The 14,981-nt window shown below is 44.3% G+C and overlaps 1 protein-coding gene across 25 annotated transcripts in view; it reads right to left on the reverse strand.

Annotated features, from left to right (window-relative positions):
• Ehmt1 (euchromatic histone lysine methyltransferase 1) overlaps nt 1-14,981 on the reverse strand; it is a 192,149-nt gene that overhangs the window by 22,637 nt on the left and 154,531 nt on the right. For all 25 annotated transcript variants that reach the window (XM_087182590.1, XM_087182606.1, XM_087182585.1 and 22 more), the window contains 2 exons: nt 12,726-12,827; nt 11,254-11,358 (listed from right to left, as the gene is read on the reverse strand). In XM_087182590.1, the coding sequence (XP_087038716.1) occupies nt 11,254-11,358; nt 12,726-12,827 (207 nt within the window). The remainder of the gene's footprint in view (nt 1-11,253; nt 11,359-12,725; nt 12,828-14,981) is intronic.

The following is a 14,981-nucleotide window of genomic DNA, read 5'->3' on the forward strand; positions in this document are numbered from 1 at the left end:
GAAGGTCATGACGATTTATGTATTTACATTTGATATCAGATTTCTGTGACTTGTATTTGTGTACAGAATTCTCCGTGCGTTTACATGTTGTGAAAATTTTGTTCAGTGTAAACTGTGTGACTGATTGTCCTAGATGCACTACTTTAGGTTATGCTTAATAGTAAAAGCTGAAACGAGACCATTTACTTTAAAATGTGGCACAGTGCAAGTTTGGAAATGTACATTAATAATTTACTGTACACAATATCTTGAGTTTGTTTATACCTCCAAGTTTTTACATGGAAGAGAAACTAACGTTAATTAAATTCAAATTTTTCTTTTTTTTGAAATAAAAGGAATAAAGATAGGAAAGGAAGAAGTTAAACTGTCATTATTTGCTGATGATATGATACTTTACATAGAAGACCCAAAAAACTCTACCAAAAGACTTCTAGACTTAATTGACAGATTCAGTAGAGTAGCTGGGCATAAGGTCAACACTCAAAATACAATAGCCTTCTTATACACAAATAGCAGACTCACTGAGAGAGAAATTAGGGAGACAATTCCTTTTACAATAACATCCAAAAAATGAAATATCTAGGAATCAATCTAACAAAGGAAGCAAAAGACCTCTACACTGAAAACTACAGCACTCTGAAAAAGGAGATCAAGGAGGATATAAGAAAATGGAAAGACATCCCTTGTTCCTGGGTAGGAAGAATCAATATAGTGAAAATGGCCATACTTCCAAAACTGCTATATAGATGTAATATAATTCCAATTGAGATCCCAGCAGCATACTTCACGGACCTTGAGAAAACAATCCAAAAATTCATTTGGAACCAGAAGAGACTCAGAATAGCAAAAGCAATTCTAGGTAACAGAGACATGGCAAGGGGTATCACAATCCCCAACCTGCAACTATACTACAAAGCTACTGTGATAAAAACAGCATCGTACTGGCAAAGAAAGAGACCTGAGGATCAGTAGAATAGATTAGAAGACGCAGAAACAACTTCAGACATACTCAGCCACCTCATCTTTGACAAAGGAGCCAACCACTTTCATTGGAGGAAAGATAGCCTATTTAATAAATGATGTTGGAAAAACTGGATTTCAACCTCCCAGAGATTAAAACTAGACCCATATCTATCACCATGCACTAAAGTAAGATCAAAGTGGATTAAAGATCTAAATATTAAGACAGAAACGATAAACTTGCTGGAAGATAAGTTAGGTAGAACTCTTGAAGATATTGGCATGGGAAAAGACTTTATGAACAAAACCTCAGTAGCACAGGAACTAGCAGAAAGAATCAACAACTGGGATCTCATCTTATTAAAAAGCTTCTGCACTGCAAGAGAAACCACCAACAGAGCTAACACACAACCTACAATGTGGGAAAAAAGTCTTCCGCCTGCTATTCCTCAGACAAAGGTCTACTATTGAGAATATATAAAGAACTGAAAAAAAATCAGACCCCCCCCAAATTCAAAGACCCAACTCAAAAATGGGCATCTGAAATGAACAGACATTTCTCAGACAAAGAAGTAAAAGCAGCAAATAAATGTAAGAAAAAATGTTCAACATCACTGGTCATTCGAGAGATGCAGATGAAAACAACACTGAGATTCCACTGCACTCCAAAAAGAATGGCTGCTATCAAGAAATCAACCAATAACAAATGCTGGCAGGGGTGTGGAGAGAAAGGAACCCTTCTCCATTGTTGGTGGGAGTGTAGACTGGTGCAACCACTGTGGAAATCAGTATGGAGATACCTCAAAGAGCTAGGGCTGGAGGTCCCATTTGACCCAGGTATTCCCCTGCTGGGTATTTTCCCAAAAGAATTAAAAGAATCATACCACACCGATATAAGTGCACCCATGTTTATAGTGGCACAGTTTGTAATAGGTGAAGCTTGGCAACAGCCGAAGTGCCCATCAACTGGAAACTGGATAAAGAAGATGTGGGTTTTTTATAAAATGGAGTACTACTCAGCCATAAAGAACCAGAAACTGGAGTCATTTATAGCTAAATGGATGCACATTGAGGCCATCCTCTTAAGTGAAATAAATAGGACACACATGTGTAAATACCGAATAGTTTCTCTAGTGTGAGAAACTGAAAGTGTAATTAAGGATTACAAGGATTAATAACTAATAATTGATACTTTGAAATAGGAAAAGGTCCAAAGGGGTAGGGGTAGTGGGAGGAGACGGGGAAAGGAAAGAAGGGAAAGGAAAAATTATGAGAAAAGAAAAAAGAAAAGGAAACAAAGTCTGTGTAAATAGTGAAGGGTGGAGGGGGTGAAAGGCGCACAGGTAATGGGGAAAAAATAAGAACCAAGATACATCATGTGCAGGTACATGCACCCAGTGACAAATGTAAACATACTGTATACCTAAAATGTATCAATAAAAGAATTTAAGAAAAAAAAAACAAACAAATTTTTCTTTTTTTTTTTTTTAAGGAATAAGCTATAAATGTGCTTTTTATTTTCCGGATACACAAAAAGTGTTATACTTGTATTCTCACTGCATCATATCTAATTGCAGAAATTAAAGCACAATTTACAAGCAAAAAAAAAAAAAAAAAAAAAAGTGAGGGGGTTTACCTGGGAACCAGGAGGGACAAAAGAGAGAGAGGGCCGGGGATTCAGCTCAGTGGTGTCACCGCCTGCCTCCCAAGCGCAAGGTCCCAAGTTCAATCCCCAGTACCAAAATAAAATTATATATATGAGTACTAAGCCAGCATTTGAGAAAACACATTTTTTTAGAAAATATCTAAGAATATTCTCAACAGAAATAATGAAACTGACACAGCTAAAAATACACAGAAAAGGGCCGGGGATTTAGCTCAGTGGTTCCACCACCTGCCTCGCAAGCTAAGGACCCGAGTTCAATTCCCGGTACCAAAATAAAACTACAGAGAAAAGAAAAACTCCAAGTAAGGCCAATGGATAAACAGCAACCAAAAAAAGGTCAGGAAAAGAAAAACAAAGGATTCACCAACAGATAAAGAAGACAGTGATAGTAAATAATCAACACATTCCAGTAATCTCTCAATGGTAACAGCCTCAACTCTCCAATTAAAAGACTCAGATTGGCAGACTGGATCAAAACACAGAATCCAGCTGGGCATATTAGCATATGTCTATAATTCCAGCACTTGGGAGGCTGAGGCAGGAGGATGGCTGAGAGTTTGAGGCCAGTCAGGCCTACACAGTGAGTTCATGCCCAGTCTGAACTACATAACAAGACCCTGTCTCAAAAAACAAAACAAAATGCCCAAAATAGAACCCAACAGTCTGTTGCATTCAAGAAAACTCTTCTAATCCCAAAAGATATTTATAGACTAAAAATTAAAGGATGGAAAACAGTATTTTCATGTATCAAGACCCTGAAAACAAGCATGAGTAGCCATTTAAATATTAGATGTGGTAAATTTCAAGCTAAAACTGATTAGAAGAGACAAGGAAGTTACATAATAGTTAAGGGAACAATCCAACAAGTACCTATCTTCATTAAAACAAAAACTGCTGAAGTTAAAAGATCAAATAAACACTAACACAATCATAATAAAGAGACAGATCAACTAAACAAAAAATCAATAAAGAAATATCAGAGCTGAACCACACTCTTGAACATATGGACTTAACAGATATTTACAAAGTATTTCACCCCTGTACAATAAATATTTACAAAGTATTTCAGCCCTTCACAACAGAACATACATTCTTTTCAGCAGCACATGGTACTTTTCCCAAAATAGATCACATACTAGTGCACAAAGCCTGCTTAAGTAAATATAAAAAATTTAAAATTACTATCAGACTACTGTGCAGTGAAAATAGAAATCAATGACAGAAGAATTTTGAGAAAGGCAAAAGTTCCTGGGAAATTAACAACATACTCCTAAACAACCAAGAGGTCACAGAACAAATTAAAGAAGAAATTAAAAAATTTCTGGAAGTTAAGGTCAACTCAACCAAACCTTTGGGACACTATGAAAGCAGTTCTAAGAGGAAAATTCATCAGAATCAACAATCATTGATTATTTTTAATATTATTATTTCCTAGCTTAAATTAATTATTAAGATTAATATTATTATTATTTCCTAGCTCAAATAAATAACCTTATGAGAAATCAATCTAAATAATTGTTTTTTTGGGGGGGGGAACTGGGGATTGAACTCGGGACCTTGCGCTTGCAAAGCAGGCAGTGGAATCACTGAGCTAAATCACCAGCCCTTGAGAAATCAATCTTAAGATGCTTGAGAAACAACAAACCCACCAAACTAAAATAAAAGCAGGAAATTATAAAGATAAAAGTGTAAATCAATAAAATTGGAACAAAAAAAATCAGAAAAAAAAAATTCAATGAATCGAAGAACTGGTTCTTTGAAAAAATGAATCAAATAAGCCCTAAGCCAGATTTACCAAGAGAGAGAAAAGATTCACATCAATGCAATCAGAAATGAAAAAGGTGAAATAAAAAGACACTTGAAAATCCAGCAGACAGTAATTACTTTAAAAAATTATATTCCAGGGCTGGGGATTTAGCTCAGTGGTTCTGGTGCCTGCCCCACAAGCGCAAGGTCCCAAGTTCGATCCCCGGTACCAAAAAAAAAAACAAAACCAAAAAAACAAAAAATTATATTCCAACAAATTAGCAAATTTTGAAAAAATGGACGGATTTCTAGATGCATACAAATTACCAAAACTAACTCAAGAAAATATAAATATGCTTAACAACCCAGTAACAAGCAATAAGATATTAGCAAATAGAATGCATCAAAAAGATCATAAATGATGATCAAGTAGGTTTCATCTCAGAGATACAAGGATGGTTCAACATCTGTGAATCAATAAATGTAATACATCACATGAACAGAAGCAAGGTCAAAAAACATATGATCATCTCAACAGATGCAGAAAAGGCTTCTGACAAAATCCAACACCTCTTTGCCCAAGACCTGCGTAAAACTGTACCGAACAGGCTAGAGTGTTACTGAGTTGGCTTATGAATCAGCTACCGATTAAACCGCGAGTCCGTCCTAGGCCTACCTGACTTGCTAGATGAGCCTTTTGCCTGGCAAGCAGAAACAGAACTCCCTATGCCAACAGCCACAGTTGACGCCTCACAGGTCAGTGACCCTGTGGCGTCTCTGAAAGCAAGATGACACTGCAGCTGAGGACTGTAGGACTCTTGCGCAGTTGTTCTTCCAGAACAAATGTTAGCTACGGAAAACACAGTTACTCATTAATCACAACCTGTCTTTTGAAGGAATGCATTACTCCTACCTTCCACCTAATCCGAAGCCTGGCTCCCATCAGCGCCTTAGGCCCGCTGCTCCCTGTATTTGCCTTTAGGCCCTCTGCAATGCTGTGTGATCAATAAATAGGGACAAGTCCGGAGCCGTGAGGTCTTAGCCTCATCACATCTGACTGTCCCGGCCCCCATTATGCAGTAAACCTTTGTCTTGTTTTATTATTTGTCCTCACCACACTCTCACTCGGGTGCTTAGGGGGTTGCACAGCCCGACACCTCTTCATGATAAAAACCCTGAAGGGCCGGGGATTCAGCTCAGTGGTGCCACCACCTGCCTCACAAGCACAAGGTCCCAAGTTTGATCCCCAGTACCAACAAAACAAAACAAAACAAAACCCTGAAGAAAACCATACTTGAATACGATAAAAGCTATTTATGACAGACCAACAGCCAGCATCATACTACATGGAGAAAAACTGAAAGCATCCTCTAAAATTAGGAACAAGGATGTCCGCCATCACCACTTCTATGCAACATAGAATCAGGCAAGAGAAAGAAATAAAAGGGTGGAGGGCCAGGGACTCAGCTCAGTGGTGCTGATGCCTGCCTCACAAGTGCAAGGTCCTGAGTTCGATCCCTGGTACCAGAAAAACAAAACAAAACAAAAAAGAAATAAAAGGGATACATATAGAAGAAAAAACTTAAATTATTATTTTTTGCAGATGACATGATCCTCTACATAGAAAATTCATTAGCACTTGTATACACCAAGAATTAACTCAATGAGAAGGTAAGTATGAAAACAATACCACTCACAGTAGCTCCAAGAAAAATAAAATACCTAAAAGTTAAAAGAAAACAACCCACAAAACCCCAGAGCTGTTAACACTGAAGAGATCCAGAGAGCAGCAGCCAATGAAGAGCAGTAGCAGAGACCAGTACCCAGTAGGGTCGACATACATGATCCAGAACAAGCTGATACCAGAAGGCAGTGGCCAGCAGCTATGTGTCAACTGTTGGCATCTAGTCTCATCTGGTGACATCAGGTCTGCTAGGAGAGTTGCACTTTGTTGATCCACAATTTCTATGTGAATCAAACAAAAGAACCCTAGGCTGGCTGGCAACGTCAGATGGCCAGAAGGGACTCCTCTTGTTTGAGGGTTCCCAGGGAGAGGGCAACAGCACACACTTTTCCCGTGGATGACAGGGGGCTGCCTGAACCTTTGCTCCACTGTCAGCCACAACTGCAGTCCTCACCCGCGATTCCTGGCTGTGTGGCCCTCCCCACTTACGTGACTCTAACTTCTGTTCTGTAACTGCCCTGATCCTGGGTTCTTTTCTTTGTCTTACAAGTCTTCTTCCCTTTCTGATTCCTGGTTAGGCCTCCTAGTATTTTAAAGGCTCCATGTTATAAATCTGGAATTGTGCTTCCTGAACTTACAATTTGGCAAGAATTAATCTGAAATTTGTTGGTTTTTTGACAACAACCTGGTTTTAAGAGCACACTAGACACCTGCAGTAGGGTGGGTTGAGGCTACCAGCCTTGTTTATCTGTCAAGATATCCACCAGGCTGGGGATGTAGCTCACTGGCACCGCGCCTGCCTCGCAAGCACAAGGTCCTGAGTTTAATCCCCGGTACAAAAAGAAGGTATCCATCAGGTGGGTGGAGCAAGACCATGCACTGTTTTACTGTTGCAGATAGACATCCACAGTAGGGCAGGCTGGGGCTGCAGCTGGGTTCAGCTTAACCAACCAGTTAATCAAGGGTTAGACAGGTTGGACCTCTTTAGTTTTCAAGGTACCGGGGTAGCCTTGGCGGGGGAGGGGTGTGTGCTCCTGGATATTGGGCTTTATTGGCTTGCTGGTTCTGGGGAACAGTGTCTTTCCCATTGAAATAAGACTTTCTGGATAGGGCTCCGAGTTCCTCAGACTTCCTTGTATTTATCCTCCAGGAGATTTGTGACTTAACTTCTATTTCTGTCTCTCTGCCTCCTTTTCTTTGCCTTACAAGACCTCTGCTTTTTCTGTTTTCCAGTGGAGGACTCCTGGTACTGTAAGGCTCTCCACTCGGATCAACCTGGGCAACTGAGCATTCTGAGTCTGCAATTTGGAATTGTGCCTGTCGGGGAACTGACCTACCTCTCTTGTAGGAAGACATCCCCTGTCTGGGGAAGCATTCTAGACACCTGCAGTAGGGTAGGTTGAAGGCACCAGCCTTGCTCACTGGGAGGATGGAGGGAGAACATGAGCACTGTTTTACTGCTGTAGGTAGAAATCTCCAGTAAGGCACTTTGGGGCTACAGCAAGCCTTCAGCTTGATCAACCAGAGTTGAGTGCTAGACAGGTTGCACCTTTCTAGGGCTCAAGGTACTGGCGAAGGTTTGGAGGCTGTGCTCCAGGATATTAGACTGCTGGTTCTGGGAAGCCCTGAGTCTTGCTGTGGGAATGATGTTCCGGATAGGGAGTCTGAGTTCCCCAGACTTTCCTGTGTCTGAAGTTCACTATCTTCTCTGTATCATTCTTTTATCTACAAGTAATTTCCGACTTACTTTGGATTGTGTATTTGTCTGGGAAAATATTGGTCTTGATGTTTTTGTTGTACTGACTCCTGTTGCAATCTAGTCTGTTATTGCCCATCTTTCTCGTGAGTCTGTCTAGTGCTATTATCTTCTTAGAAATATTAAAAGTGTACTGTGTGAAAGAGCTCTTGATTTTTGTATTTGTTTGCTGTAGTTCTCTTGTTCCAGGTTACACACAAAAGGTAGTAAGTTCAAGTTCTGTCTGGTAAAGGTCACACCAATCATGGGAACCACAGAGCATTCCTAAGGACCCACAAATAGCATGCCTCATGGCTATCAGGGCAGATTTAAGGGTGATTTTTTTTTTTTTTCCTTTAGTACTGGGGACCGAACTCTGGTCCTTGAGCTTGCGCAGCAGGTGGCGAAACCACTGAGCTAAATCCCAAGCCCTTTGTTTTGTTTGTTTTAGGACAAGGTCTCCCTATGTAGTTCAGGCTGGCCTTTCAAACTCATGGTGATCCTCCTCCCTCATCCTCCTGAATGTTGGGATTACAGGTGTGCACCACCACATAAGGCAAGAAGGATGATATAAAGAACACAGAGGTTGGTCTTCTTTTTTAACAGAGCTTAGCCTCAGTATAAATTACAAAACCAAGAATACTGGGCAAAATATGAGTCTCTGAATTATAATACCATTCTACAGCTAGATCTGTTCTGTTAAAGGAAAGGGAAGTGGCAAGATATCCCTTACATCCAGGTTTGTTTATTGTGGTTTTTTTTTTACATCCAGGTTTTTATGGAGTTATTTGATTGGTTGTGGTTTGGAAATCCCCAGCTTCATTTCTAACGAAAGCAGAACCTCTTCACTATGGCTCTCACCATTACTTCCCCCATCAATCCTATCAGGACTGAGATCAGAAAATGAACCAGCACCCCATTTTACTCAGGGGAATCCCATTAGAGAAAGTGTCAACTAGGGATGGAAGCATTATCAGAGTACATGTTCCCTTCTCAGTAAAGGGCATGGCTCAATGTTAAGAACAATTTGGCAGTTTTTCCAAGAATCTTGGTAAGTTCGGGATGAATTCATTAAGTTGAGTGCAACTTTTGTTCTGACTTAGAGGGACATGACTTCACCATTAACTCACTGCTCCACTCCTGATGAGAAAGAACACACTCATAAGAAGGCTGCTGAAGTAGCTGATAGGTTGACAGCTAACACTCCAGACCACAATGTTTAGGAGGAAAAACAGGGTATCAGCTATGGAACATCTGAGGATTTTGAGGTGCTCATACTCTGGAGATGCTAATGGACTACTATACGTATAGGAAGGTATTTGGACTTAATGTTTCCAAGCCTAAGCACATCTACTATGGGCTCCATTTGCAAGGACAATACAAATACAAATGGAAGAAGCTGCTGATTGGCTAATTCCAATCCAGGGGTTAATGGGGCTTAGAATACTACGGTGATTCATGAATTGTGTGGGGCAATCATGACTCCATATGATGGCTACAGGGTCAATTTGTTTCTGGATAGAATGCTCCCTAATGTACAAGATGGGTGGCATCTCTGAGGTCAAGTTTCTGCTCCAACTGAATACAGCCAGACTGGAGAGGATGGCAGAGAAAGATCTCAAAGTATGGGAAGTATTGGCAATCATGTGTCCTTGGACAGAGGCCAGATGCAGTCTTGGAAGCAGTTTCTAGACCAGAAGCACTGAGCAGAACAGATACTTGTTCTTGTAGAGGGTCAAGTTCTGATGACACTGGCAGACAGGAAGCTTCCAGTAGTGTCCTTTAGGGGTAATTATACTACCCTGTATCTTTAAACTCTTGGAAAAGTTTGTATCTTCCAGACTAAAAAAATTCCAACTTAAGCTGATGATGATGCAGGGTTTCCAATCAGTATCTCCAGAGGAGGGGCCAGAAGTCCATACATCACTAGAGCCAGCAGGCAGGGTCAACTGCACCAGATCAGCTTTGAAGCCTTTACAGAAGATGGCCCTTGAGCTCCCCTTAAGATTAAGGAAGATAGGGCTGGGGATTTAGCTCAGTGGTTCCGCCGCCTGCCTCACAAGTGCAAAGACCCGAGTTCAAACCCCAGTACCAAAAACAAAAAAGTTGAGGAGCATCAAATCTCTTAGGAGGAAACGAGGCAGATGCAGGTGCCTGACCTCTCCTATGTTAACACTGCCAGCTGGGGGTGGATTGCCTGGTGGCTGTCACACCCCTGCCCCTTCCTCTCTGTTCTTCCTCCCTCCCCTCAGGACACTGGGACAACTTGTTCAGTGTCGCCCTTGCTGACCACCAATATGACTGCAGTCAGGCAGGCAGCGTGGCCGCTCTCCCCAACTCTGCCACTTCACAGGATACTGCTGCCTTTTTGAAGAAGGTAGGGGGACCCTGACGTGGCTAAGATCTGGGAGGAAGGGATCTGAGCCCCTTATTTGCATACTCAACATTTATAGCAAGCTTTCAGTCCTGCCCTTCACTAAAACTGGCCTGCAGTTGCTCTTTAACCAGCACTTCTCAGTGCTTCTTTAACCACCCCTTCTCAGGTTTTAGTCCTGTGTACTGACCCTCTTATGCTACAGCACAGGCCCTGTTAAAATAAACATTTGCTTTGATGTTCCTGTAAAAAATTTTTTAAAAATAGTTGGACTTTCCTCTTTATCAGTTGATTATCTCTATTCGTTACAGCAGTGCAGAGCCTCAGTGGCTTTTCAGCACTGTGATCCCATCATGGAGCAGTGACTACTCCTCCTCTCTGCTTCTCTCCTCTCCTCATTCAAAGGCCCCTGCCCACTCCAGCCATACCCCTTTGCTGTGGGTGCCCATGGCAGTGGATGAGCCACAGAAGTGTCTCAGTGACTCAGATCACGTGAGGCAGAAACTCCTATGGAGGCTGCAGCCCAGGGCACATTCCTCTGCAGAGTGGTGGCCCCAGAACTGCCCTCTAGGAAGAGCCCTGTGTTGGCACAGAGGCTGACAGGCCCTCAGCTTCTGGGTGGGAGAAGGACCTGTAGGCATGACCATCAGGTTTCACAGGCGGAGGACAGGGCCCAGAGTCAGGTGCATGCTCAGCAGTGCTTTCAGATCATCTGTGCCAAACCTTCCTGTTACCAACCTGATGAACATGTATAAACAACCCTGAACTTCATTCAATCCACTTTCTACTGTGGTGACTCCCACTCACATCCTGCTGCCTCCCTGTATCTGTCCCGCTCTGCCAGCCCCTGGAGACTCCCAACAGACTCCCTCTTAAGTCAGCCAGGTGCCTGCTGTCTGGCTAAGGAGATGCCCAGAAGGACTGGGCAGTCCAATTCCCTCACTTAGGACCCATCTTAAACCACAGTCTGTCCGCTTTCCTTTCTTCCATGGAGCAACTTCAGACACAGCCAGCAATAACAGTGGCCTAGGCTTGACTCTAGCCCAACCCCCAGATGGCTTGTCCCTGGGGTAACCTATGAGACTCACATTATCCCGGATGTTGATGTCGGAGCCCTTGGACAGCAGCAGCTTCACAAGCTCCACGTGCTTGTATTCAGTGGCCCAGATCATGGGTGTCCAGCCGCCATCGTCCTGAGTAGAGAGAGGGAAGCACAGCTACCATACTGCCCAAAAACATCATCTCCAGGCACTGCACACACCTTGCTCAGGACCTGAGAGGTGGCACCAGGAATCCCCATTGCACTGCCCCAGGTGACTCATGAGTGTAGGAGCCTACATGGCCCCTGGGCACCACCCCTAGGCACTGCTGCTCTGCATTCTGCTGGCAGAGCTACCACTCTAGTCAACATGTGAGGAGGACCCTGGTAACTGAGAACTCAATGGTCCGTGCACCCTGACCAGGCTGGGGTACCCAGACACAAGAAGCGTGCATGACAGTACCCTCGACTCATCCTCTTGGCCCCAGTGTGACTTCCAGTGTGAGACTAGCCAACAGATGGACATCAGCCCAGAGACGAATGTTCTTGCCTCTTTTTGGAAGGCAATGCAGCAGCAGGAGGGGTTGCAAGGTAAACTAAGGGTTTCAGGAGCTGTCTTTCTACCACTGCCCCCAAGTCTACTGCATCCTGGGCAGTTTCACTTTCAGGAACTGAGTCAAGATGCCAATTCCCAGTTGGGAAGTGACACACTCAGCCTCCGACCCAATACTTCCAAAAGGGCTTCCTGCTGCCCACAGCCTATATTTCTCCGAACACACAGCCTCTGCAACTGAAGACATTCCCTATGCAGCTGAATGCTGGCATTGCCCAGGACCTGGGATGGGGGAGGGGGACACAGCACAGGCGGGGGCAAGGTGGGGGACAACCTGACTCCATGAGAAGGACAATAAAGCCAGAGAGGGACAAGGGACACTTCAGAAGGAGGCTCAGCCATAAACTGCTGTTCATGGCCTGCCTGGGGGGAGAGCATGACAGCACAGGAGAAGGGGACAGCACTGGGCTGAGAGGCAGAGATGGAGCCTCTGAGGGGATGGCGAGAGCAGCCCAGGTCACTGATGGACGTAGGCACCTGTGAATACCTGCTGTGTGTAGACGCCAATGAGGCCCCACAGACTATGTGGGTAAAACTGCCCTGTGGCTCTGACGGTGGGGACACAGATCAGCAGACACAACAGGTATACAAGGAGACCACAACCAGTGCCAGGGGACAAGCCAGCCGGCTGGGTGGGGGCTGCATGCCTGAGGGAGGTGAGAACTGATCTGGCCACTAGCGTCTGGAACACCGCATTCAAGGTGACAGCGGAACACGGGCCTGACTCAGAGAGTGGCACAGGCAGAACTCAAAGGAGGAAGCACCACTGAGACATTTTGGGGTTTCCTGTAGAGCAGGCTGGTGACAGGCATAAGGCCTTGTAGGAACCCAAGTGAATGCAGCACTATGGAGGACAACTGCAGAAGAAGACGACTGTGTGTGTATGACCAAACGGGATATGGCTTTACCTGACAGTTGACGTCCATCTGTCCATTGGACAGCAGGTACTGAACCACATCGTAGTGGCCTTTCTTGGCAGCCAAGTGCAAACACGTGGAGCCTTCTGCGTCCTGCAACACAAATGCTGCTCAGCTCGCAGAACCACCTGTGACTGGACCCGCAGCACAGAGCCACAGAGACTCCCACTCCAGCCAGGTGGCAGTGTCACTAGGGACCCAACTTACAGGGAAGGCCAGCCTGAGGAGTCCTGTCACAGGGCATGGGGCCACAGGGCACACCCAATATCCAAGCCCGTTGACCCTTACAAGGCAGAGCCAGGTGGGGGCCTGTCACCATCACACATCTCAAAGAACCACCTGACAAGACCACTGTTCCTACCAGAGCCAGGCGGCCTGGTGACACCCCAGCTTCCACCCTGGAGCCAAGCTGCTCCCACTGGGCTCTCTGAGCACTAAGGCACATGGATGGCTCAGCAATCATCATCCAGATGGAAATAGGGCCAAGCCCTTGCTGCACCCCAACAGACGTCCCATCTGCTGGTTCCCACTTCTTCTGGCTGTTGGACACATCTCATTAGCTTTCAGCTGTATCCCTGAGGACACTACACAGATCACACTAGTGGGACCATCTCAAAAGAGAAAACTACATGCAGGAAGAGGTCAGACCCAGAAGCTCCATGGGAGGCCAGGAGGACCACGTGGTGACAGCTGGTGTGGAGGCCAGCATGAGAGCCCATCCAGCCCAGGGCTGGGCCATGCAGACACTCTGCCTTCCCTCCTACAGGTCCTGCTGCCATCGCTATACTGACTTGTCCTGTCTTTATTACTTTTCTCTTTTTCCACCTCAGAGATGCAATCCTAGATTTTAATACACATTATTGAGCATGCTTCTATTAAGACTAATGTCCACCAGGGTACATATCTTTATCACGGACAGCCTGCAAACCCAATCCCCATGTGACTAGCCTTCAGTGCCAACACTGGAAAACTGCTGCGAGTTGTAAGCAGCAGAAATGTGTGTGGCAGAGACAGCGGGGTCAGTTGTCCCACCCTGCAGCAGGTAGACACACAAGCAAGAAGCCAGGCCTCACGTGTTGAAGCCCATGCACCTGGGAGTGGAGAAGAGGGGTCTCACAGGTGGCAGTGTCTCAGCCAAGGGAACCATGTAGTAAGATGTGAAAGCGGCAGGGAAAAGCTGTCATCTACTCTTCAGAGCTGTAAGGTGTGCCATCCACTCTGTTCAGGCACAAGCAGATGTTTCCATCACATTCACCCAAGGGAACACTTTTGCCCCATCCAGTGTCTTCGTCCTCCTTGCAAACAGGCAGTCAACCCCATGAATGTAGTATCTATGCTTTCATCCACTTCTTGATACTTTACGAAACATGCATTCATCAATGAAGGTCTCGCACTTTAAAATGCTCTGTAATACACTCTAGGTCCTTCTGCAACTCCTGTTAAGAGTTCCACATGATGCTTTTGAGAATCATCTTGGTAGGTAACACGTAACAATCATTCTCGGTTCAGGAACACTGAGCTGTTTCCGACTTTTTGTTATCTAAAAATACACTATTCCCATGTCTCCATTCCCACGTGGCAGTGTTGGCCACTTGAGAACTGCTAACTCAAAAGGTCAGCTTCCGACCTATCTGCCAATGAATGCGCCTAGGGCAGAGCACCTTCCCGGGCATTTCCAAAATCTTAAGTTTTACATAACTCAATGATTAAAATGATATTTCAGTCAGGTTTTAAATGTTTTCCATATGTTTTGTGTTCATTTATTATTTCCTTCTGTGTGGGCTGCATGTTTCAGGTTGTTTCCTTTTGTCTTGCCTTAGGAGTTCTCCATAGCAGAATCACAAAGATCATCTGCCCCATTACTTTCTAAGCTTTGCACTTTTGCCTTCACCCTGATCTTCAGCTCACCGTGTGTACAGTGGGTGTCCCACCTACTACTCCCACCATGCTGTCTTCACGCTGACATGTGGGTATCGTGGGACACTGCTGGTTCTTGCTTTTCTGTCTAGTCAGACAAATCCTTACCTTTCCAGTGCAGTGCTCCGTCTGCATCCACGGCTGTGGACAAGGGCAGGTTTAAACACACTACTTTGCCACTTGTCTTCCACTAGTCCCATCTGCTTTTATTCCTCATCTCTTGTATTTTAGTTGCACAAATTACTTTTTTGGGGGGCACCAGGGATCGAACTCAGGTCCTTGAGCTTACAAATTACTTTTTAATGTTTCTTACTTCCTCTAGTTTTTACC

This window comes from Heterocephalus glaber, unplaced genomic scaffold (assembly GCF_053883595.1).
Source record: "Heterocephalus glaber isolate CG9 unplaced genomic scaffold, H.glaber_assembly_v1.0 deba00001479, whole genome shotgun sequence".
Taxonomy (NCBI): domain Eukaryota; kingdom Metazoa; phylum Chordata; class Mammalia; order Rodentia; family Bathyergidae; genus Heterocephalus; species Heterocephalus glaber.